The following is a 27158-nucleotide window of genomic DNA, read 5'->3' on the forward strand; positions in this document are numbered from 1 at the left end:
CTCCATTTGAAATGAATCTACACTCACAATGACAAAACTAGTGATAAATGGCCATAGGTTAGCAGTATACACAATGACTCCTCTAAATGTGATTTTAGTGTTGATGAAGTGGTTGGTCAAGGCATCATGTGTCTTCAGCAGAAAGCTACCAGTGCAAAACAAGTTCTGATATGAATATTTTTATGATAATAACATTTTTTGGCAGAGTAGGGGAGATAAAAGTAAGTAGAGTAAGTAAAGTTTATTTGTATAGTAAATTTAAGATGGTCACAAAGTGCTTTACAGTGATATCAATTAAAAACCACACCATAAAAACAGAGAGGGAGACACAGGCAAGCAAACATAAGAAACACAAACACAAAGCACTACCCAAATGCCTGTTTAAACAAGTGAGTTTTTAGCAGCCTTTTAAAGGAAGCCACAGAGTCAATGAGACAAAGAGTGGGCGTCAGGCTGTTTCACAGCTTTGGAGCTAAAATTTGAATGGCCCAATCACCCCTTATTTTTCAGAAAGGAACTGGGAATCATATCTAGATTACCTAAGAGCCTGGTTTGTGGTATAGGGGTAGAGCAATTCAGTATTGTAAGTGGGCGCCTCACCCCATAAAGCCATAAAATTAAAAAACTAAATTTTAAAATGAAATCTAAACTTGACAGGAAGCCAGTGAAAAATCTTTAAAGTGGGTTTGATGATTTATGAATGTGAATTAAAAACCTTGTGCAAAACATAATCCAAACTTAAAGAGATGAAGGCATGGACAAGCATCTCCAATTCACTTTTTGAGGCAATAATCCTGAGTTTAGCAATATTTGGTAAATGGAAGAAACAAGATCGGGTCAGACACTTGAAATGAGGATTGATTAATAGATTAATAGTAATAGATTAATAGATTAATCAAAAATAACATCAAGCTTCTCAATGTTAGCTTTGATAGTGGAAGAAAAAGACCTAAACCTGTTTGACGTGAGCACTAATGTTTAACTCAGACAATGTGTTGAGTTAAGTTGCAAAAAGTTTTTTGACATCCAATCTTTGATTGCATTTAGGCAGTCAATTAAAATATATAACTTATCTATTTCATGTGGTTTGAAAGATAGGTGCAATTTAATGTCATCAGCATATAAATGATAAGTCCTGTAGAGGTTTAATAAAAACCAAATATCCAAGCAGCAAGAACATTGTCAGTATAAAAATACTTCACAGAGCAAAAAGGGTTGGGAACCCCCTGCCTTAACTTTATAAAGGAAACTATGTGCCTTGTTTGCATCATGTCAGAAATCCGATTAGGGCTGAAAATAGTCAATAATTACATTACCTCAACATGTAAAGATACTGAGATCACACAAGTGATTTACCATGAGAATGTACATGTCGATAGACCAACAGAGATCATGTCTGGACATTGTAAAATTCACACACAAATGTTCAGTTGTTTTAACCTGATACTGGTTGGAAATGTTCCAAGAAAGCCCCCTGTTATACATTAACATGCTTTCCTAGAATTTCCTCCAAACCACAGTTAAAGGCATCATTGTCTTTTTCATGTTGGTACAGTTTTACTGTAAAAGCAGTAGTTGGTAGTCTCTTGGTATCAGCACCAACATCTACAGTTTGCAGAATGCACACTTGCAACATTACTCTCCTGTCGGCACAGGAAGTGACACGGAATTTGCATTTGTGTCCTTCCACCACGACAATGTGTTGCAGTGTGTCTGTTTCTGAGACATCAGTGAAGATGCATCTGTGACTTCCTGTCTGTGTTGAGAGTCTTCTTCTTGAGTCTCACACAACAAAACCACAAATGAAGTACACATGATTAGTGCAGTATTTTAGTGCCAGATAGAGATAAAAAAAAAAAAATTGATCTATTTGTATGTATCTGCCTCTCAATATCTGTTAGAGGGCGGTGTGTGTGTGTGTGTGTGTGTGTGTGTCAGTCACAGAGGTGTGGTTTTTTTTTTTACTTTGTGTAACTGTACTTGTGAAAGTGTGTGTTCCTTCTTATTGTCTGTTGAGGCTTGAATCAGTCGGGTCAGACAGACGAGGTGACTTTTTGTGAACCATGTTTCGTTTTTCAGCTCTCAAACCTGAGGTTCCCAGTGCCGACAAGAAACCTCATCCCCCCAGGACAGAGGACAGAGGTACAGTAGGATCCTCTCTCCTTTCCTTTCCTCACATATCATTACATCCCTCTGCACCCTCCCAATCTCATCTAATCCTCTCTTTCACACATCTGGCACATTTCTTTCCAAATGTAGAACTTTTGATCTGCGAGTAGACAGACCACAGCCCTGCATTTGTTTCCCTCCGTTGCCTTGTTCAGCCCTGATTCAACACTCCTCTACTGCTCTTAGTGTATTCCTCCTTTTACTGTCTAAGCTTCAGCCTTCATCTGTGGTAGCTCACACTGCTCTCCCTCCAGGTATCTTTGACATGACGAACAATGCCTACAGTCAGTTTGAGAGAGTATATGCTATTACTCAAGACTCTGTTGCATTTGCACTCTTCCTCTTTACTGTGACTCCAGTAATGCTCTTTTGAGAACAGCATTACTGTGCACTCTGTGCTGCTGTTTGAAGCAGTTATTAATGTTTAAAAGATGAGCTCACATGCAGCATAAAACAGAGTTAAAGAGCTCAACCTCAGGCTGAAATTTTGTTTGAATAGAATACATGTGCTCTGTTGCTCTGCTTTGAAAGCATTTTTGTTGCACATTGCTCAGTACCTCTGAGCAGGGTGGTGGTAATACTGTGCCACCACTAGCTACAGTGGAGTTAAAGTAAAGTCAGTCTGCTGAGGAAACAATGAGGGAAAGAGCAAGGACTCATCCATAAGTGCTCACAAATGATTTTCTCTGAATATAAGAGAAATGTTTGTCACCTGGTGGGGTCCGGTTTAAGAATAGTTTAGAAAAGACAGACTTAAACCAACATTTTCTAATGCAGATGAGTAACCAGTCTGACCGGTAACATTTTATTTCCACCAAAACTGTCAATGTGGTTCAACATTGGTTTTCTTGTTTATGTTATTATTTTGGTCCCTCTAACTTCTGCTTCTACTTCCTTTACAAATTATTTTTTCTTCATACATATTTTGTCTGTAAATTTGTAGATATTTTAATAATTTCACCAATATTTTTATATCATAGTAATTTGGGATATTTTCTGATTTTTCTGATATTTTACAAGGTGGGATTAAAACAATGAGTTTATTTGTGTAGTGGCTGATCTGTGATTGCAGGAAGCATTCATACCTGTGGTCAGTCTGTTTTACTTAAGTAATCACATCACATGTTGAGGCGAGCTCTGTCAACTCATTCTTGGTTAGGAGACGGATGTGCTGTCAGTGCAGTTTCTATCTTACTGAGCCACACAGGAAATTGTGTTTGTGTGAAACTGCTGCATCAGTGTCGCATCTTTTGCACCTTGCAAGAATTAATTGATAATAATAGAATAATAATAGTTTGTTAATATGTAACTATACGGACAGATATTGTAATTGGGATTTGAGTTGCAATATAATTTTTTGAAATCAAGCTTCAGTCCAGGTTTCACTATATACATGTAAAACATGTGATGGAGCATTACCATCTAAGAGATGATTGAAATATTAAATATAATTAACACACAGCTGATTAAAACTCTGCAGGATTTGTCCCAGTAGAAAATACAAAGTGGAAACACAGCAGACATCTAGTTGGCGTCTTGGTCTTAGCTCAGTTATCTCTCTTGCCGGGCTGCTGATACTGTTAGCCAGTTTTAACTCATCATAACACTGGTAGATTCTACTTTAGCTGCATCCATTCTCACAACTAGCATGCAGCTCTCAGTAGGTAGAACTCACCTGACACTGGAGCAGAGAGAATCAGAGCGACTCACCTGGGTGAACCAATCACATGCTCAAGAGATAAATTATTTGAATCAAGCACTAATAGCAGGTCTGTTTATCTTTAAAAAATGTTACTCTCTGAACAGAGTTTAAAGTGTAGTCGGAACACACTGAATTGTGGTGTATATTGCCTTGACACTGTTTGTACTTGTAGTAGAAATGATTGTAGGGATGGCAGCTTGTAGTAAAATAGGATGACATTTACAGTGAGGTAACAGTTCAGCAGGATCACCTGTTCCACGTCACCAGAGATGAATCATTTCTTCAGCACTGACACTTTTGCATCCGTTTCCTGCTCGTGCGATAAGTAAAGCAGAAACCCTCATCTTCACTGCAGTGCCTGCAGGGTTTGACGTTGGCAACCATGGATTGATCTTTCACACCTCTGCTTTAACCTCTGTTGACACACTAAAGCATTAGTCACAAAGTGCGGATGTGTGTGCCCACTCTCTCTTTCTTTCTCCATTCCCCACTCAGCATCTTTTTTTTTTCAAAGCCTTCACTTTAGTAATTGGTGTTATGACCACCAGGTAGCTGGTTCCACCCTCTTTGACATCTGTGTCTCTCTCTTTCTATTCGTATTGCACCGCTCTGTTGTTTATTTTTGCTTTTTCATCCTACTGGCTTTCTTGTTTGTTACATCAGTCTCTGCTCCCTCTTTTCCTCCCTCCACTCGTTTCCTAGGAGATCCTCAGGGATGTGACATTTTTTTCTCTGAGTCCCACGAGGCTCACTTAAGTTCAGTGTGAGGGGACCAGCAGATAAACATGGATGAAGACTTCACACTACAGCTGTGTTGTGGAAGAACAGCTAATTACTGCACTAGCTGTATGTTATGTTATAAAACCATTTTGCAACACCTGATAGAGGCAGATATACTATATTTGGTATCGTTTATATATATTGTCATATTTAAAGTAAAGTCAAACACCTATAATCAATCAAAAGAAAAAAAACACATAGAAATAATCACACTTTTTTAATCACACTTTGAGTTGTCTAAGCAGCCTGCTAGCACTTTCTGAATTCTTTTAACCTCAAAGAGAATCAGTAATTGACAAATGGAGTGATGTATTAAACATCAGTAATCAACCATCTTCCCTTACAACTGAGGGAGAGAGCGAGAGACAAGAAGGAGAGAGAGAGGTGGGAAGGAGAGAGACTCATCCTTTTCTCACTTAAATCTGAAAATATTTCTGCATATATTTTGTTGTTTGATAAATAAAAGAAGGTGGAGAGAAGATTATGTTATTTTCTCAAACTTATTGTTTTTTTTGTGGGTGAATACAAATTGAGAAATTCTCATTTTCAAGTGATTTTCACATTCAAAGACGTTGAAACAGCTGGGTTTCCATTCAGATGTAGAGCACATTCTACCATTTTGTGAAAATTGTCAGAAGACAATGTGAATGAATGTACATACCGTGCAAATCTTAGCATTTTGTCAAGATAAACAGTAGGTGGCGCTTAATTTTTCAGTTGGGTGCCAGCAGACCAACACAGAAGAAGAGGGGAAACCAAGACGATGTAGTGACAGGAGAGCCAGTCAAATGTCTGACGGGGAAGTTTATGTTTTTGTCTGATGCCATTTTTCATCTCCTCAGTGGAGCAGAGGCTTCATCAGACATTTCAGTCACATGCTTCACATAGTTTGTGATTTATGTAAAGCAGAGCTGTCCATGTATACAGTGCTCAGACTGTGGGCGTGTTGGTTGATGGGTGGTGTGAGAGGTTAATTGTTGTCATATTGTGCAGCAACAAAAGCTTTTTTATTTCTACTTCTCTGGTGCAACACTTCATTTGAGATAGCGTAATAAGGATGACTGTTGATTAACATTTTGGCAGTGGACAAATCTGTCCAGGTTATTTCAGCTCAGCACAAAAACTAATTGACTTTTGATGACTCAGGCTAAGAATGATTTGCCTCAGTCACCCTCAAACGCTGTGTGTAATTATAAAGTTGATTGGGGGAAGATGAAATTTAGTTTTGTCAGACTGTTCTTGTTGACTGTTAAAATGTTCTAACTAGCTACCAAATCCTTCACTTTCTTCATCTTCTCTCTGCCTCTTTGTTTCTCTTTTCTCACATCATACATTGTGTCACCAGTTTTTTTTTCTTCCTTTTGCAATTCTCCTTTCTCTGTTTCAGTTGACAAGTCTACACCAGATCACAAACCATCCAAGCCTGCAGCACCAGTGGTCCCACCTAAGAAGCCGATCCCCCCACCAGGGAAAAGCAGACAGGGAAGCATCCCACCCAAGAGGCCGGACAAGCCTCTCAATCCTTCGCCAAACCTCAAGTAAGTCTTAAGTGTGCCACTTCTTCATCCACGAGGTGTGTTTGATCATCTATCTGAACACTACTGACACTTTTCTGTTTTCTGTTTTTACTTTTCTGTTGATACAACAGTGGTGTAAGTCCTGTCTCTTGTACAGCCACTTTAACATGAAGACATTATTAAGGAATGCCACTCTATAGAGAGGACAGGAAGAAGTCTGCTATAATAATGCACAGCAGTGACAGATGACATGGCATTTGCTGTGCACAGATCGGAGGAGTTCACTCACCCAGTCATTTCTTGTGCACACAGTAAGTGTTTCTTTCCCCCCTGTAACTGCAGACACAATGGAGAGGTGCCTTCCACGCGACCAAAGTCCGACTTTGAGCCATCGTTGCCCATCAAACCCAAGACACTGTCTGGAGACTGGGGGGAGAAGTCCTCGGATATGGGTACGCATACTACACACTGCTTGACATTATTCCAGCATCTTGATCTTCTTAGCTGCAGAGGACACGGGTGAAATGACATTTCTGTTGTTCCGAGAGCGAGCGGCATTTCTTCTCACCCTGACCACGGGAGTGGTTTTCAGTCTGTGTCGTCTGGCCACAAACAGTCAATGAATGAGTTCCTCAAATGGTGTTTGCTGACAACAGACACCTCTGACAGCTCACAGACAGCAGGTGATTCACCTAAGAATGAAAAGAACGATTCTCATCCTCCAAAATTAAATTCTGGATCAATTTGCAAATGTCAACAATCACATTTTGGCATTTAGACCAACGCAAAACCCTCAGCCTGTTGTGGTCCCATAATGAAGTCACTCAGTCTACAGAAGAGAGCGCAGCGCTTTCTTTTTTTGGCTTTTGGTCCCTTATCTTGGCACGTTTCATTTTTCCATTTAATTTTATGGAGACAAGGATCTGTATTCATTCAAGAGTGTATTCTGCAGTGCAAGTTGCCAATCAAAACAAGAATAGTTTGTGCCTGAGACAGAATGAACAAAAAGGTCTACTGTTTTATAGTTGGTTTTCAGACAAACTTTGAGAAAGCATCATGAGTCCACCAAACCCTGTGACTTGTATAATGGATCAGACTGAAATAGGAGCTACAGTTTAGGCTTAGATGCTTTAGTAGAAGAACGCCTCAGCAGTAACAGGCAACAGAGAGGGAAGTATTCCTCATTAACTCTTCCACCCAGAGTTCCCTCACATCAGCCCTTAAGAAACTGTCTAAAAATTGATCTGTACATCGGTATGCAAATGTGTCTTCATTAAAACTGTGAAAGCAGAGAGGAAGACCTGGAGCTTTAGTTGACATCGCCTTCAAAAACAAAAGTGGCATAGTGAACATTTGAAAAGACAGGAAGTAGTAAGGACACTGTGAAAAAGCACATGAAGAGACATCATTGAAACAATTTCTAGTTTAGAGGTTGACGTTTTGAGTAGAAGAGGTTGATAGTGAATGGAGACACAGGGGGACTGAGAGGGAGGCAGAAGGGTCACAGAGAGAAGACGCCTGATATGGATTTAATAGAGCCGACCTGATGGTATTTCACTGGAGAGTTCTGTGTTTGTGACAGATGCTTTGTAATGGTGGTAAAGAGCTGCTAAAACTCCACACTGCGTACCAGCCAGTCTGACACACACTTCCATGGAACATGAAAATTCACTTTTTGCTACTGTCACTGGCGCTTTCTCCTAACTGAAGCAGTTTACCACAGTGTAGGTGCAAAGTGCTGTTACACATCAGGCAACAAAGTTTTTCACTGTTGCACAATAGTCTGTCAATCACTCATCCCTTCCTCTGTTTGTGTCCTCATATGCACACCCTTGTAAACAAACTTTATGTTTACTTTAAGTTTTCATACATAAGAAATTAAATGCGTACCCTAAATCCTCCAACAGTTTCCCTTATTTTCCTTTATTTCAGTCAGAAAGAACCAGGCGTTTATTCCTGTTTTTTCTGTTTCGCTGTAGTTACATTCAGTAACACATGGTATCAGATTTAAATTTTCTGTTGATGCTGTTTCCTGGTTCTTTTTTTAGAGGATCTCTCCAGTTTTTCTGAACGTGTGTCTTATTTTCTTACTTAGATTTGTTTGTGTTACTGTGTAATACTTACTCCACAACTGAAAATCACACAATAACACAAACTGATTGATGCAGTAGTATTTCAGCATCTCCAGTTCTCTGCCCAGGAAAATTCCAGTTTTTGTCAATGAATCTATTTCTCTCCCTCTCTATGTGAATGTGTGTGTTTGTATGTGGTCATATAGTTTCATATGGTGTCATAGTTATTACAGCAAAGCATGACAATTAGAGCCTCTTGAATATTTGCAATAAACATGCACAACTCCTCTTACAAAGGACCGTGATTACAGCTAAAAGGCATTACGGAACAGAGAGGAATCTGATGTATTCAGCACACACTTACCTAATCAGAACATTTTATCTATGGAGGAAAAAAAAAAACATGCCTATTACCATGATGAAGGACACCTCTGTGGCACCAGAGGAAGTGAAATCTTGATGAATAACTATGCAAGCGTTAACCTGTTGCTTAGTGCAATAAAGAGGAGAAATTCTTCCTTAGGAAGTGCACGGTCACAATATCTGGCCTATGAACAGAGCCATGGATAACGCAAATTGTGCCCATAATTTTAAAATGCCCTCACTGAGTCTGTAACATAGTGGGTCTACATTATTTTTTTGTTTCTTACTGTGACTGATTTTGATGAAATGTAGAATTCTTTTCATTTTGATTCCAGCTTCTGTCTGCTTGATAGACCATTTTACATGTGAACATATGACCATTGTTCACACCATTAGCTGGCAGGAAATAAACATGTGCCCAAGCTGTTTGTGAACAACTAGATTGCATTCAAATTGAGTCTAAATAAATTTGAAATGTTAGCTCAGCCATGAATAACTTAATCACTGCTGCAATTTTCCACCAAAAAAAAAAGTTATTTTCCTTCCTTAACTCTCCCTCTGTCTCTGCCTCTCTCATCTGTCTTCAGCAGATCTGATGAGTTTTGATGACTTGTCGTCTACCTCAGAGAAGCTCTCTCACCCGACTGCTAACAGACCAAAGATGCCTGGCAGGAGGCTGCCTGCCCAGTTTGGTGGAGGACAGTCGGTGAGGATACCAAGCAGTTTGCACACACACACACACACACACACACACACACACACAGTTTATGACAGTACAGTTAGGGCTACGTTTACAACGGGGAGCTTACACAGGTCAGCAAAAGAGTTTAATACTTTTCAGGTCAGTCATACTCAAAAAATTACCAACTTCTCTTCCCCCATGAAAATTTGTTTTCATTGTGAGAGATAAGATGTCATCATGTCACAGTATTGTTGCAGGTGGATAGTAAGCTGACTTCCACACAAGAACAGCAGTTGTTTAAAATACCTAACTTTCTGAAGCTGAGACACTAATGACTCTCTTACCAATGGGATTCTCTCTCCTCCTTCTCTCCTGTTTGCTAGAAGCAATGCGGAAAACATAGTACTAGCATTGGCAGGCTTCAGATTATGACTTATAAAAATCAACCTGGTTAGGAAGCTCATATATATGAGGGAGACAAAACTCTACATGAATGTACCATTGTTTGCAGTTCAGCAAGACCAACACAGTGGTGACTCCTCTAGAGAAACAACAGTCCTACGTAATCAAAAATGTAACATCAAATTTCAGCAGAATCTTGCTGTTAACATTTATCAGATATATATTTTAAGATAATCAACATATTATCTCACCTAAGTCTTTGAGTCTTAGTTGCTTATAACTGAAGTTACCTGCAGATGTTGAAAGACTAAACCTAATTAGATTTGGTAAAGATTGATAAAGGATGCCTGCTTGCCATACCTGACAGTTTTGAATACTCGATGTTACACACACATTTGTGTAGTACCTAAAAAGTATTTATGTTTGATACCCAGCGCCAGCACCAGGTTTCCTTCAGTTTTGTTTATTGCTGCTGCTGTGTTTTATTAAATCAGGTCTATTTTTCTCTTTTCTCACCATTTTCTCAAATTGATGTTTGTTTCCATGGATCTCCTTGTCATGTTTTTGTTACTGTCAGACATCACTGTGGATAGGCACTTCCCTGAATGTTAGCAGACTTACTGTATGATCAGGTTTTATGGTTGCGTGTGTCAGGTTAGCCAGTGAGGAAGCAGTAAACTGAAAATCAAAGGAAAATATTAATGTAAATGAATAAATCTCTTCCCTTGTAGCCCAACAAGGAAGTGAGTGTGGAAAAATCCTTCAAGATGGATGAAGAGGATGCAGCCAAACCAAAGCTAACAGAAACCAGAAAGGTAACTTAAAGCACCACTATTCACCAATTTCATGATAGTTACACACAGCAAACACTACAAATGGCATGTTGTTGGCAGGGTTTGAGCCCCCATTACATCAATAGCAGGATCAGTACTGTTACTGTTACTTCTTAACAGTTTTTGATTTTCTGTTGCTGGAGAGAGAAATACAATGTTTAAAATGTTGGCAAGAGTTCTTTTGTTTTGCTCATTAAAAAGAGACCAATAGAGTGAAGAGTCCACCGATCAACAAACAATCCAACATCAGGTGTGTGCAAGCCTTGACATCACCCACCAAATGCAGGTAGCAAAGTGGCTGGGGAGCAAAATTGTGGATGTCAAGCCCTGTCTGCCTGCACAGTGTCTCACACACACACACACACACACATACACACACACACACACACACACACACACACACACACATATATATATATATATATATATATATATACATATAAAATAGATTCCTAGAAAATCCAGGCTCAAACATCCATCCACCCATCCGTCCATGTACCCATCCATTATCTATATTGCTAAAGGTCGCAGGGGGACTAAAGCCTATCCCAGATGACAGTGAGCGAGGGGGGGTGGGGATACACCCTGGACAGACTGCCAGTCCATCACAGGGCCTGGCTCAAACACAAAACACTTTTTTGGTGCTGCACTTGCTAAAACACAGAATTTCATCAGTCTTTACTTGTTTCTTCAGTCCAGTCTTAGTACATGAAGACATTAACATGCAAGGGACAAATAATAATAGCCAGATTCAACAAGTCTTATTTTGAAAAACAAGCCAAATAATCCTGTTGTGTAAAACAGCTCTGTGCTGTTCTTCCTTTAATACAGGAGTGGATTTAAATCCTCGTCCGTCCTCCTGGTTCCAGTCGCACTGGGTTTAATTTGAGCCTCCCCATTACCCTTACATCACAAATGCTCTCCCCTTGGGATGCAAGTATTAAAATGACAGGATTAAAAAAATCCAGTGAACAGTTAATACAGTGTATGGGGGTTCACTGTCCTATGCAGGGACCAAAATAACAATGATAATTTCAGTGCATTCAACACATATTCAATATATGTATTTAATATATCTATATGTATGTGTGTGTGTGTGTGTGTGTATATATATATATATATATGTTTTTATTTCGTACACCTCATCTTCTTAACAGTATTAAAGACATTATAAAGACAGATCTGACGGACAAAAAAGAGCACAAGAGATCAAAATAAAGAAAAAAAAGTAAGTCTTAAATAGAAGAAATGAGTGGGATGGTTCACACCAGGACTGTTCAGTATGGACAAATACAGTGGTTTTCTGTAGATACAGACAGGTTCAAAGCTTATGGAGACAATATCAACAACATAAGTAATGCACACACAAACGCAAATCAGTTAATTGGCACCTTCCAGACTGCCAGACAGTACTCTGCAGTGCGTGTGTTTGTGACGGAAGACAGCATGGAGAGAGGGAAATGGAAAGAGACGAGAGGAGAGAGACAGGACTACCACCTGCTGCCCAGTCTTCCACCTCAGCATTTCAGTAATTGCCTTAGATGCTATCTAGTCTGAATTGGTCATGGTTAACCAAGACTAATTAGACCTGGCTGTTCAGCAGGGGGTGCACAGCATCAGACCACCCTATTGTTAAAAAGAAACACACACACACACACAGAGCAGTCAGAGTAAAGCCTGGCTTGATTGTCTCATAAGATAACAACTCAGACTTCCAGAGGTCAACTTACAGGACATGTACTACAGTATATGTGTCCTTCTCCTCACCCTTTTTATTGTTTTAAAATGAGAGTCTGACCCTTGTAATATTTTCCCCAGTGAAGATGAAGTTCGAGAGCAGAGGAAAGTATGTGAGCCCTCCGGGGCAGGAGACAACGCAGTCATTGAATTCTTTGCTGAAAGTGAAGAGGTCGAGCTACTGAGGTAGACTGGAAAACGTTCTGTAACAAAGATATTTAACCACACGTTTTTTTTTTTCAAGTTGCTCTTCATCAAAACAGTATTGGAGAACATTAAAACAACAGACCTGCTTTGATTTGACAAAGCAGCAATCACATAAAGTAATAAGTGCAGTTTTTATACAAAATACAAGAAAACAAAACAAAGCACAAAGTAACTATAACAGGGACTGAGTACATATCCTGACCTAGTCGGACATATATACCAGCATAGACAGAACCCAGTAAAGGCAATGATGATAGCTCTTTTCCACCTTAGATCTGGTTTTTGAAGGGTTCTGTTCAGGATTCATGGAGCCTTGGTGCTATCCCACAGTCCAGCCCACATTTCCACTGGCTCTTAGCAGAACCATTGTAATCAAGGAGTCATCATTAATGGAGGGTGTTGCACAAAGCACAGTGGAAGTAAACAGTAGTAGCAAGATGGCAGATTATGTTGGTTACCTGTGAGCATTTGTGCAGTTTTACAGATAGTTGTTGGCAGACCACTGCACACTCTTTCTCACAAGCCTTCTCCATCCTCCTCTTGCCAACCTGTAGAATATGACATGCCCACTCTCAATATCACAGTTCGCACTTGAAAAACTGCTATTTTTTAGGTTCCAAGCGGGAACTGACTTTTTCAGGTTTCAAACCAATTTATTTTTGGTCAGAATGCTCCGAAAGGTTGAAAATTAGGAAAATTAGGTGGGCAAACCAGAATGGAACCAGCTCTGTGTTGGTGAAAAAGGTGTATTGGTGGGTGATGGCTCAAAGTGGGACTTCCTACTAGAACAGCTTTACTTGCAATAGGTATTAGGATTATAAATTACACTTAAAATGAGATACATATAGACAGACTAAAAAATTGAATAGAGAACACCTAAATATGTTAGTGAGGAGTCTGGAGGCATATAAAGCTCTAATGACTGAGAGTTATCCAGATAAAATGGGCATCTTTGTCCTGGTATTCATGTGCAGTTTTATTGGCAGTGATTTATCCCAACCACTAACCCACATGTGACTGTCAGATTGCATCTCTTTGCTCAGTAAGAAAACACTGGTGACTGTTCATTAAAGTCTTGGCTGAACGTTTGGCTCATCCTACACTGTAGTCTTGCTAGGAAAGAAAATAATGGCAGCAACTATTGGTTTGGGGTGTTACAGGAAGAGGAAAAAGATCTAAGTGACTTTAAAAGAGGTTTTCATTACTGGGACACAGAGTTGTGTCCAGTGACAAAGACTGTTCAACTGACAAGTGTGTTAATAGGAACACTGACTAAAATGACCTTTATTGAGAAAATGCCTCTCTGAAGATTTAAATGCACACATGCAGTGAGGAGCCAGATGATGCTCTGGCATTAGAGCAGTACAGAAGGAAGCAGCTCTTCCTTGGCCGATACAGAACATCATCATCATTAACTATATAGAGCGGAACACAGTAGAGATCAGTGCATGAAGACAGATGCAACTTTTGAGAGTTCAGTGATGCAAAACCACAGACACGCTGTTCTACAGTCACATGGTCAGATGAGTCATCCTTCACTTTATTCTTGGTAAATGGGTGCGAGCATGTGCGGCATGTATCAGGGCTAAGATCTCGGCCTGAATAATGGACCCCCTCAGTGAGGAGGTCCAGTGGCTCTGTAATGCTGTAGTGAATTTATATGTCTCCTCAGCAGAAAAGGTCACTTCAAACCAATTAAAGTTATTCTGGGTGATCACCTTTGTTCTGTGATGAAACCTCTGTGTCTTGATAGAGATGATCTCTTCCCAGGATGACAGTGCCCTGCACAAAGGGTTGCATAAATATCGGAAATTATATAAATATACACGCTATGGTCTTCAGTGACCAGATCTGTAAACCAAATAAAAGAATATGTTTTGATCCCTCCAGTACACTTCCACATCCAGAAAAACTCTGTCATAACTCTGTCTTATATTTTTCTCCCTCTTTTTTATCTTCACAGCCTTCCACAAACACAGTAACCCCGTCAACATCTCTCCAAAAGCCCGCCACGGCCAGCGCCGAGACCAAGCCGAGCCCCGCAGCAGCCCCGAGCTCAAACAGCGTCTCTCAGAGCAGCAAGGTCCGGTTGGAGCCTGAGGAACCGAGTTCCCAACTAGATGAGCTGAGGAGCCAGATGAAGGATCTGCTGCTGTCTGTGGAGCTGCTGAAGGCCCAGCAAATGTAATGAATTTTAATGTGCATGAGGGAGGGTTTGGATATGCTGGCTTCAAGAGGTTGGGGGATAGAAATGGAAAACTGAATGTGTCACGCAGGGATCTAAGCCTGTGGAAATATGTTTTCGCTTTTATCGTATCTTTCAAAGAATACGTACTTTACATTGGGTTTGACAGGGGTTGGACAAATTTTAATTGACAGCATAAGATGTGACATTCATTTTGAGCATTAATGTGCTGTTGGTTACTTAATACTATTATGTATCATTATATATCATATTGTATATATGTCAGTATTTGTAATATAGGTCACTGAGCATTACTTGTATATCCAGTTAAGTGGTTTAGATACAATGCTTTATGCTGAGCTGACATTTGGTTTTATTTGTGGCCATTTAGCTCACAGCATGTTAGGCATTTAAACTTTGTTTTTTATACAAGGAAACATTTGTCACAGACTTTAAACGTATCTTATTTTTTATCTCCAAAGAACACACAGCTAGTTGGATCATGTGTTTGAACCTATTATGTGTGCTGCAGCAGTGGACACATGCTAATGTGTGTGTGTGTGTGTGTGTGTATTTATTTCCAGGAAAGAGATAGCAGAGCTACGACGAGAGCTGGATGAGGAGAGGCTAAAGCGCGTGGCCCTGCAGGTAACATTGATCCCCACAGTAATGCCTGCTGGGCTGTCTACATGCATTATTCTCATTAGTTTATCCAAATATTGATGTTATTATTCACACACGACGACATGAACAAGCACTGACTAACTTGCACACACACAATTGATGCAGAGTATAAGTGGCAGGTACATTTTGAACAGACAACCAAGAGCAGTAACGGGCTAAAGAGACCTCCGTGATAAGTACGGCCAGGGCCAGTTTATGGTCTCTCAGAATTAGGCAATAAGATGTGCTGTTCAACCACATTGGAATTTACATGTTTTTATATTTGTTTCAAGTAGCCATGTTTACATGAAAATTGCCACAAAGGTATAAAAAAAACAAGAAACTCATAAGTAAGTTTCCCTTTCAGAACTTTAGCGAATCACTTTGGGCTGTGGCTTGTGAACATAACTGAACTTTGAAAAATACTTTCTTTTGAAAACTAAGCAGAGTCTATCTGCTGCTGATAAAGATCATGTCATATGATTGAAAGCGATTCGTAATGGACCTTGAAGTGGTATAATTTTGTCAGTTGCTTTTTTCAAGACTGCCAGTCAGTACAAGTAAAGTTTAAGTGTTATATTACCACTGAAATGAACACTCCAGGCAGTGTTTTTCTATAAGCCAGTTTCACTTGTTAGCACGGTGCTTAGCTGGCTAATGCCATTGGGTCTCCGTCGCTGCTCTTAGCACGTTCAACCTACTTGTGCTACTACCTTGGACTGCGACCATTAGATTTTTCCAGTGAAACAGACAGCGGACACGGCCCAGCATGGCACCAATATAAATCATATCACAGGAGGAGATGACCCCCACAGAGAGCCCCAGGCATACACAGTTCACACACACACACAGAAAAAAAACATAACCACAGATTTGTTTAAACCCCTGTGGTTGACTTCTTCTTCACACAAAAGATGAAAAACTAGTCGAAGGAAAAGATAATGGAAAAAAGGAGACATCGCACCATCACACTTACTGTCCCTCAAGACTTGACACTTTCCTCCTGGTTTGTTGCTGGGTGAAGCTGCATGTATCTTAGAGAATGTGTGATGCAGTGTACAAAGACACATTCAGCTCCAGTCTTGTACATCTATTGTTTGATGCAGATGGAGGGACTGATCTCCTACAGGAAGTGTGTACGATGTGTTACATAAAGATACTGTAATTGAAATGATTTTTACATACAGGACCTTCAAAAAGTCTTCAATAACTCCCTTTTTTGGTTGCAAAACAGACACTATAGCTATACAGTAGTTAGGAGCTTCATCCCTGTTTCTTCAATCGAAAGGTTTCCTCAGCTGTCTTTGCCTCTCGAGTCAGTATAAACCATCATTCAGTACAGCCTGAGAGTTGCATTTGGCTCCTTGAATAGGGCGCAGTTGATCAAAAATTTGTCCTTTGATGTATGTGTTGTTGCAATGTCCAGTTTTGGGGACTGTGTTTCTGAGGTCGCTGGAAATCAAATGAATGAAATCTCATGACTCAACCAAACAAAACTATTCAGACTGCCTGCCTGATGGTAATTATAACTCAGGTCAGTTAGGTTGAATGCACTTTGCTCGATCTGCAGACCTGAAGAGTTAATGTTGCCTTTTTCAGAAAAGTGGAGTGCTTGAAATGAACTGCCTAATCTGCTCTGCCCTGCTTTATGAGTTGTGATCAAAAAGTTCAGAGCTTGCACCTTTAACAAGCAAAAACTGTACCTGAATTAAATTTGGCCACCACCCCCTGCGTAGTAGTCATCTTTAACAACAATACATCTCTCCCAGCACTCCTGCCACTCAACTGAGCACTATCTGCAAATCACACTGAATCTCCTCCAGTGTGTCAAAACAGCAACCCTTTAACTTGAATTTCATTTCAGGGAAGAATAAGAAGTTGCAGAAAGCCAAATCTGTCAAGTAGGGTGGGTGAGTAGTGATGATTGTGTTGCTGAGGCCAAAAAACTTGCATGTTCCACTCATAGCGTTGTCATGATGGGGCACCAAACTGCCATTACGCCACGCTGGCACCGAACGTCCCCCGTCAGATACCTAAAGACAGTGCAGCAGAACTCACTGTGTTTTGGTCTTGGTCTTCTTTGGTCTTGAAGAATGTGGGACCTTCCACTGTGAAGACTGCTGTTTGGTCTCTGAGTCATAGCAATCATGTTGGGTCATCCTGGGCCTGTTGACGGAGATCCTTTCAGAATTTTACACAGTGCTGCTTCTGCTCCATGACGAAATCCCAAATGCACACCTGCAGTTGGTCAGAAAAACGCGTGACACAGGGCCCAGTGTTGATCTAATGACAGAGAATACTGCCTCATGAAAGGCTGTAAGCCACACTCCATTTGTTTGCAGCAGGAAGTGTCTGAACTTTCTGATCACACCTTTTATAAGTGTCCTCATGTTCCTTTAAAAACCTTTTTAAGACATTCTCACCACCAAACACCTCCAACTTCTTCCCTGGTCAATGACCCATATTTCCACCAACTGTCATTAAAGTCTGAGATTTCCCGTGACCCCAAATACAGGCAACCAAAGACATGACCAATTCTGCTCAGCATTTGCTTGATGGTGACAGTAAAGACTGGGCAGAAGAATCATAGCTGGTCTGTTAGTGACTTTCAAAGACTTTTCTCCTTCAGCATGTGGCTTCATTGTCATTCCAATCCTCCTAATCCCCGCCAAAGCCGGACACCTGTGTGCTTCACGGTGGGGGTGATGTTGGCTTAATCATGAGCTCATCCTACTCTGTAGGCTGTGTGTTAATTCACCAGTCTGTGTTGTGTTTTTGCATCCTCACAGATGGACATAGAAAAACTAAAGCGGACCGTCCACTCGACGTGAAGCTCATGCTGCAAACAACAGCAAGCCTCAAAAGGTCAGCTGCTTGGCCTGTCGACCAATCAGAGAGCAGGAGGGCGGAGACGGACGGATAGTTGAACGGACGGAGAGAGGGTGGGGAATCAAATGAACCACCTCAAGCACAATCCTTTTTCAGTCATCTACAAAACTAAACTCTCCCCATATTTGTAAGATTTACATTTTGCACATATATTTTTTTTTTCAAGCTAGATGTAATTAAGTTACAGATGTATATGTTTCTCTTTTTTTCTTTTTTTTTTTTTTTTTTTGCCAACACAAGAAAACTGAGGCCTTACTTCAAACTACTGCGCCGGACTTGTAACTCTGCCACTCATGCTCTCTCTCCCCTTCACTCCGGCGTTCCTCGAACTCCTCGGGGAGGAGGTTCCCTCTCATTACTACTGACTTTGTATAAAGCAGGGGGCACTTGTTTTCCTCGCCTAATTTTCTTTCTCATATTTTTTATAATGCACAAATAGTTGATTTTAAAAAGTTTGATTTCAGTTAACTTTGGATCCTTACTGCAAATTATTTCCTTTCCTTCCTTCCGGCGCCTGTCAGCAGTACTCCACTCTATGGCTGCAGAGCTTCAGAGAGAGCCCTGCTTTTCTTTTTTCTTTGTCTTTTATATGTTTTCTAGCATTCCTATCCAGGGTAACACTACTGTGCCTGTTAGAAACAAAATTCTATTAAGTGTTTGTAATGGGAGCTTATATTTACCACGATGGTGTCTGGAAAATCTGCAGCATGATATTGTATATCTATATTTTTTAAGTCTACTGACATGCTTAGTCAAATACTATATAGAGGACCTCTTCTATGCTGGTCTCTTCTATTTTTGTCAAACTGTTTCACCCACTGGGAATGTTCTCAGAATTTAAGCCAGAGAGTCTGCAGATAATGCAGACAGCCTCCACTTGCAAAAAAGGAAAACCTGAAGAGAAGAGAAAGGAAGTTGTTGCATTCCTCCATCAACAAGTTTGCTAACCAACACGTTGGCACATTTATGAAAAAGGCAGCCCTGTTAGGATCATCTCTGTTAATCTGGCCATCATCCCTCTAATCCCTGCTGTGGTCCATTCTACCTCTTTCTCTCCTTTCTCCCATCCTTCTTTGATTCAAAGTGAAAGGAGCCCTGACTTTCTGCTCCATTATGTGTTATGCATGAGCCTGCACAGCACTCATCAGTCATCCTTTCATTATTGTACATGCATCTGCCTGTCTTCATATCTACATATCATATCTTTACCCACATTCCAAGTATACAAGTTAAGCTAACTGGAAGCACACAGTGGAGCCTAGAAATAATAATGAAATAAACTCTTGTTCTCCTTATTCTAACTCTGTTGGAGGAGCAAAAACTTAAAGCCCCTATGTGTAGAATTTTTGAGTGTATATTCCTATCAAATTATTCTCTTGGTAGATGTTTGAAACAATGCCGCTGAAAATTGGCAAATATATTGATTGGATGAACATTGGTACTGACATTCATGGTCCCCAAAGGAAGAATTTGATCCACTGAGTTTTCATGTTACACTACCAACAGGTCAAAGTTTTGAATTATCCAGTGAAATATCTCAATATTTAGCAGGTGCACTGGGCCAAAGTTTGGTACAGACATTTATCATCATGTGTGATGTATTTGGTCCATGTACATAACAGCCAGTTGATTTTCGTTTTGGATTGGGAAAACACTGATGAGCGTTGAACAGATGACAAGCCTTTTCACATTTTTTGTTTTAGAATAAGGACCAGACCTGAAAAATTAGCCATTTTCTAATTTTCGTTTTGGAACAATGAAATTGGAAAGAAAGAATGACTAATTTTATGTTAACACAGGGAAAATGTCGACACACATTTAATTTATTTCTTATGTTTTGGCCCTTAAAAGTCACCCAATGAACATTAGCAGAGGATCTCTGTAAACCAGCACAGTCCTTTTCTGTTCTGCCCAGCTAAGCTAGCCTTAGCTAGCTATTTTTGCCCACCTCTGGTGAAAACAGTAGAGCAAGAAACAGCCTGCTATGAGCCCAGATTTTCAGTCAGTCCTCCTTCTTTTTGCTGCCCAAAATGGCGAAAATAGCTACCTCATCTGTTTTCACCTTAGCGAGGCAAAGATAGCTAGCTAAAGCCAGTTATATGCACCCTAGCTGGGCAGCACAAAAAAGTACTGTGAGAGATCCTGTGCTATCGTTCATTGGGTGACTTCCGGGCAAAATAAAAACACTTTAATGCAGAACGATGGGAAAACAGCTTGTTTTTTGTTTACAGTGTTTTTTTGCAAAATGAACAACAGGAAAGTGTTGTCATCTGTTTGCAGTTTTCCCACTCCAAAATGAAAATCAGTTGGATATGTCCTGATTCCTTATCAAGCACTAAGCACCACCATCAAGTCCAAATTTTAGAGTAGCATTAACACTGTGTGTTTCACAGTGTTTCACTGCTTTTTCCGGGTGATGGTCACCTGTGACACTGATACTGGGTAACCACACCTCACAGTGATGTCACGGTGTACTCACACACCCTAGAGTACACCTCTACATGATTTAACAAATTAAATGAATCTGACCAAGATATGCTCTGAGGTGAACATTTTACAGTTAAAAAAAATGAACTTGTTAGTGCGGTCTTTGGTCACACTTACCTAAACATATTTTTGGAGGATGTTAACATTTAGATCATAAGTATAGTCTCACACAGCTGCTAGAATGACTGAGTCTTTGTCTTGTTTCATTCTACTGCTGAGTCACACATAGAGGCTTTGAGATGTAGCTCATTAACAGAATATAAGATGCTTACTGTCCATTTTCTCTCAGTACAGAACTACTGCTACACCTCAGCACACTAATCGTTGTTGTAATACTGGTATATCTGAATTCTTACCACTGCTAGCAGGGGTCAGGGCTGCAGAGATGAAGAGCACAGTGCCAGTCAAACTAATGTAATGTAGGATGTGAATTTCCCTCAGTAATGTCTAACTTTTATCTCTGAGCTCTGAGTGTACAGTGTGTAGCTCTGTGCTGATAACTAGCTTATCTCAGCGTTGAGATGCTTGAGAAACTGAACAGTAAGTTACAAGTATAACCCTCTCTGGCCTCTGTACCGGTCAGAGGGATATTTTAGCCCTATTGGTCACAATATTAACAACAGATTTCATTTCCAATTCCTATTTTTTCATTGTTGCTGTTGTTTTTTTGTTTTTTGTTTTTTTTAAATCATCCTCAGGCTGATTCCATGTGTCTGATGTGTGGGCATGTGCTTTTGCTGGTGTCCACTTGCATAAACATTCATGTGCAACAGTGTCCATGATGCTAAAATCTGGACTCCAGAGTGCTTTGACCAAGTGGATGCCGTATATCTGACCTTAATGAGCATGGCGCTCATGAAGTATGTCGATGCCTGACGTAAAACAAACTTCCTTTTAGCACACAACTCCTTAAAAGTATGGCTGGGCAATGAAATAATTACAATGTGGGAAAGAGCGAGGGTGGGTGGGTGGATGGATGGGGGTTTAGGTGACAGCTCTTTGTGTAATATCTGTAATGCGGCTTAACTTCCACATATTGTACATTCCAGTTTGACACCAAGAAAAAAAAATCTGTGCACATTTATAACATATTTTCAAGTGATTTTGTTTACAAGAGCTGTATCCTTGCATGAGCTGAGATTCTTTTCAAAAATGAATAAATATCTTTATTTACTGTCACAGACTCAATTCTGTTTTGTTTGTTTGTTTTCCCCTCGTCTTTGAAATTGTGCATCACTTAAAAGTTTTCACAGCTCAGAGGCTTTTTCATGCTTGAATAGTCAAAAACATCTGAATTCTTGGAAATATTGAGTGGAACTTATTGACTGTTCAGAGGAGAGAGTTTCTGAGGAAATGCAGCTTACAGTGAAATTAGCCCTGGGTCTATCTGTTTTCTGTCTGTTCAATCTGGTGTTTGTGTGTACGTGGACTTGATCTGTTAAAATAATAGGATGTTATTATATAGATAAATTCCAGCTAAAACTTCTGTCTTTCTTGTGAGTAAACTATAAATTTAGCAGAGAAAATGGTCTGAGCTCAGTCATGAGAAAGTGTTTACAAATGAGGGATTAAAATGGAGATTTATGATACTGCTCCAAGACATCTGCTTTAATCCAAACTCTGACTCCATGTCTTAATGCAATGTTGAGCATCTGTAAAATATATTTGATGGTTTATGGCCACCTGCATGTACTCTGCCCCTATGTTAAACTCTGACAAATATATTACAAATTTTTATCTCCCTTTAAAAGGGGACTGCCAATTTTCAACCTGCTTTGTATCATTCTTGTGTCAGTTATATAGCTCCCAGCGAATTTGCCAGCAAGTCAGCTGCATGGCTGTTGTTTGAGCAACAAACTGTACCTTCACATTTTTTTTTTTTTTTTCTAGTTTGAATAACAGTCCTGGAAAGTAAACGTTGTGCCGACTGAAAATCGACAAAGGCATACTTCAAATAACCTTATAGCACCAACTGGTTAGGATCGAATAAACCAGGTTGTGTAGTGTTGTCAGAGGGTTGCACCTAACCCTCAGGGCTTCAGGGTTTTCTTCCAGTTGGGCAAGTTGATGCCGAAAACAGATTCTTTTCTCCTTCTTCTTCTTCTACTAATTTGGTAAGGGTATTTCCATCTCTACTGGCTTACAGGCAGGAACTCTTTCTTTTCCATCAACCATTTCTTATAGGATACTTCAAAATGTGTATAAAAATATGCCTCCCTCTTATGTAACACATAATGATTTGATCTATAGTTAATATAATAATATTGAGAGGTGCAGCTTTAAAATACAAAACAGGATTTAAACAATATTGGGCTGCATATGCATAAGTTTACAATGGATGACCCAGTGATGATAGGATGCTGCCAGTTAAGGGTTAAAACATACAGTGAAATACAAATCCACCCTGGAATAACCTGGAGGCATCTTGCATTGCTGTATTTGATGTACTTATTCCTTCAGTCTACTGAAGACAGGAAATTGATATTTTCCAGTGTACAGAGATTCTGATGCTAAACATTAGGTTTAGCTGTGGGTCTGCAAGAATTAAATGCCAAGGGCTTGTTTTTAAACAAGTCATTTCACACTGGTGTTGAAAACATATAAACACAGGAAAAAGGGGACATATCTTCTCTCAATAGATAAGACTATAATGCAACCTTAGCTCAAGAGCACAGATTGGCTCAGCACATCGTTGCTCTCTTTCTGCTCCTTTCTCTGAGCTGGCATAATCTGCTTCACTGCCCCTCATGCTCTCTCTACAACTATCTCTCTAGAGGCAGTTGAAGGTGAAAGGTCTGACTTAAGGGTAACTCAAGAAGAAGTAAGGAAGGTAAGGGTCAAAGGGCCACAGAAAATGTTAGAAAACAGTGGATCTTCTGGAAGGCAGGTCATTTGTGTTTTCGATTTTAAAAAGCTCACAGAGGATTAGAATAAGCTAAAATTAGCCATGAATTTATGAGGACAAGGACAAAAGTTTGTTCAGGTAGTAAAGCCCCCCTCAGTTGACATCAAAGGCCTCCTATAGTTAATGAAACCTCTCTGCTGGGATGATGCAGCTTTCTGTGGCAAGCAGCGTAACATTGTGCATCATGTATTTGCTCCTTGCTGTTTCATTCTCCTCAACCTCTTTTAGTTTCAGGGTAAAGGATGCACACGCAAAGGCCATTACATTGAAGCTGTGCTGCGCTCCCCGTACGTAACGGCTGGGGCATTTTGCAGCGACAACAGGCGGTAACGTTGTGTGTTCACACGGCTTTGTCTGGCTGACATGGCCACCTGAAAGCACTCATCTGTCTGGGAAATCAGGGTGGGGATTCACATCTGAATGACCCTTTCTCATGTATGGTTTGTTAACGTAGAGTAGCAGCAGTGGCCCGCGCGTGTACTTCAAGATCAAACTGCACAGTAGATCCCATGTCTGTCTGAATCTCATTCAGTAGATCTCTTAAGATGTAGGGTGTTCACCAGGGAGAAATACTTTATCCCAAGGTTTTATAATACACACAAAGGCAGGAGGAAAACTGCCCTGGTTGGAATGGTGAAAGTTGTGATTTAAGACTTGCCTAACCCTGCATTAAAGAAACAACATAAAGGAATTTTGGTTCATACTGTACTGGACTCTTGATAAAATCCAGACATACCTTTTTCGTGTGCTGGATGATAATGTAAGCTTTTCATAAATCTGCTCTCTACTATCTTATGTAACCTCAGCTTTTATGTTTTTAACTGTTACATACTGTCAAATTTGACACTTCATTCTTTCAGGCTGACCCGTATCTATGAAGATGGAATTTAGATCCATGACTGTGGGTCAAATCAAGAAGAACTGTGGTTTTAGGGAATCTTGAAACTGTGAATTTGTATGAGGAAACTGACACTGAAAAAGAAAAGAAAGGAGGGTTTGGGTGGGTAATAAGATTTTAAAGGTACCTGAGCTGAGGTTATGGCAGTAAGACTTACTGTGCAAGAGGCTCTTGATCTGATCTTCCAAGATGAGGAAGCAGATAGTGATTTGGTGCTTTGAATGCACCAAATGCATTTGAATGCACAGACTAGTCTGCAATAAGAATTTTCTTACGTCTTGTGCTCTAAGTGTTAAGTGTTAATGTTAGTGTTGAATTCATATAGATAATTATAGATAGTAGTTATTTGGATTTTGTCTATGATATAGCAGTGATGACAGTATTTATCAGTTGTAATGGTTATACATAGTTATATGATAAATCCCAGCCCTTCCAGAATGTTCTTGCCATTTTCTCTTTCAGGAGAATATATTTGAATCATTGTAGCTGTCATGATTTCATGTCTTGATGACATGATATTGTGTGACAGTGATGTTTATCTCCTGAAACAAGTGTTGTAAAACCTAAAAGAATATACTCTCCCTGCTCTCTGAAACACTGATTAAGGGTTAATTATCCATATATTAATGTCAGACAGGCTATTAATACATTCTAAATAGATGGTTTGGTATAGACACTTATTATGAGGGAATTCTTGGCCTGGACCATACTATGAGGCTGTGAAATGTGAATAGTATCTAAGGATTAATGGCACAATCAGTTGTAAGTAGTCTATGCAGAAAGGTAAAAAAGAAAGAAAAAAATCTTTTGTTTGACAGCTACTGTCAATATTTTAGGATAACTCAGGTATTTTTTATTCTGCCTTATTTTCCCTTGTTTTTGGGTGTAAATGATTGATAAGAACAAAAATCTTTGGAATCTGTGAAGTATCGAGCGAGAATGGTGTACCCAGCTACCGTGAAATCTGTGTAATTGAATGGTAATTGTCCACGTCAAAGTATGCCCTCTAAAGTGCCAGTGTCAGCCTCAAATTCTCACAGTCGGACCTTTTTAAGACCCTTTTTGTTTTACCAGAACCATCCCGGTACTGTTTATCACTACCAGACTCCACTGAAAAAAACAGTTGAAAAAGTTAAAGTACCACACAATTCAGTTTAAAGTTATGCTATATTTGGATAAACACCTGACAACAGATTAACATTGTGGAGCATTCACAGTTTATAGATATCTCCCTCAAGGCTTGGTAGAGACCAAAAACAGAGGTAAAAGAGAGTGAATATTGGGCTCACATTCACCAGGTGGGCAGATACACAAACAACACTTTTTGTGAGTTTGTGGAATCACAAAATCATCAACGGAATGATGCTGAGAGAAAACTAAAAGGTACTCTCAGGACAATATCAAATAGCCAATTTTCCACAAATGGTTCAACTACTTACCATACTTATTGTCACTCATTATCACTGCACCTCTCCTCCACCTTTACACCAACTCAGGAAAACCTGAACATATTGTTGTACTAACCTTTGCGCTTTCACTAAAATACCCCTGTTATATCAGAAGAATAGCGACAAATTACAGACACAAAGCACAGGACATAATTTCACATGGGATAATTGCACTGTCACAGAAAGGGCAGCAGGCTCAGTGATCCGTGTGAGTGAAGTTCCATAATGGAGGTACAACAGGTGCTGAGGCGCATGACTTACAGAATTGCTCTATTATGATAATGAATGTAAAAGGTTAGAGAGGGCAGACCTGACCTTAGATGGAGCTCAAAAAGAAAACATCTCCACTCAATGTGTCTCTGAAAACAATATAAACAATGATCAATGCTTCTGTCAATAAGATCACATCCATCTTATTGGACGCGCTGACGTACTGTGGTAAGCGTATTCCGTCACTTCCGGTTACCGGTGTTTGGTGATCATCGTTTGGCGTATACCTGTCTCAGACTAGATATTTTCTTTTTACCGACATTACTTCTCTGACTCTATCACCAATTTAATCTGCACTTTCAACAGTAGTTGCTAAATCACCAACTTTCTCCACTTTCTGTGTAGTACTTTATCGATTCACGCTATCTTCTGCTACTGATTTAGCTGAACTCTCAGCCATGGCCTCTCGCTCTCCTTCTCCCTCTCCTGCCTTCTCTTGCTCTGCGTGTCAGATGTTTAGTTACTCCTCTGCCTCGTTTAATAATAATGGTATGTGTAATAAATGTAGTCTGTTTTCTGTACTCGAGGCGAGGCTTCGTGAATTAGAGTCCCGGCTCCGCACCATGGAATCTAATTCAGCAGCTAGTGCTAAACAGCCCCCGTTGGCTGTCGAGGTGGTGTCCAGAAAACGATGTGGGCTTTGTAGATCATTGGAAGAGTTTCTGGGGGAGACCTGGTCTGGTTAGGAGAGACGGCATTCATCCCACTTTTGATGGAGCATCTCTCATATCTAGAAATCTGACAGAGTTTATTAGGAAGCCAAAGCCCTGACAATCCAGAGTTCAGGCCAGGAGACAGAGCTGCAGTCTTACACGCTTCTCTGTGCCTCCTTTGAGCAGTCACCCCTCCATTACCCCATAGAGACTGTGTCTGCCCCCCGACCATTTAAATTAACTAAACCAAAGGTCAACAAAAGAGGAGTTAGTCACAATAATCTAATAAAAATCAG

General features: G+C 40.0%; 2 protein-coding genes across 5 annotated transcripts in view; both read left to right on the plus strand.

The window, feature by feature from the left end:
• Positions 1 to 21876, plus strand: part of cd2ap (CD2-associated protein) — a 52737-nt gene extending 30861 nt beyond the window's left edge. The window contains exons 12-19 of one of the 4 annotated variants that reach the window (XM_018703408.2): positions 2080 to 2142; positions 6039 to 6189; positions 6511 to 6620; positions 9191 to 9309; positions 10419 to 10502; positions 14428 to 14648; positions 15234 to 15297; positions 18102 to 21876. In XM_018703408.2, the coding sequence (XP_018558924.1) occupies positions 2080 to 2142; positions 6039 to 6189; positions 6511 to 6620; positions 9191 to 9309; positions 10419 to 10502; positions 14428 to 14648; positions 15234 to 15297; positions 18102 to 18143 (854 nt within the window). In that variant the 3' untranslated portion in view covers positions 18144 to 21876. Of the gene's footprint in view, positions 1 to 2079; positions 2143 to 6038; positions 6190 to 6510; positions 6621 to 9190; positions 9310 to 10418; positions 10503 to 14427; positions 14649 to 15233; positions 15298 to 17176; positions 17246 to 18101 lie in introns of those variants that run through there. The other 3 variants (XM_018703410.2, XM_018703406.1, XM_018703407.1) reach the window with 3 other exon arrangements.
• slc5a6a (solute carrier family 5 member 6a) overlaps positions 1 to 27158 on the plus strand; it is a 558624-nt gene that overhangs the window by 93105 nt on the left and 438361 nt on the right. The window lies entirely within an intron of this gene.

Source organism: Lates calcarifer, linkage group LG7_1 (genome assembly GCF_001640805.2).
Source record: "Lates calcarifer isolate ASB-BC8 linkage group LG7_1, TLL_Latcal_v3, whole genome shotgun sequence".
NCBI classification, from domain to species: Eukaryota; Metazoa; Chordata; class Actinopteri; family Centropomidae; genus Lates; species Lates calcarifer.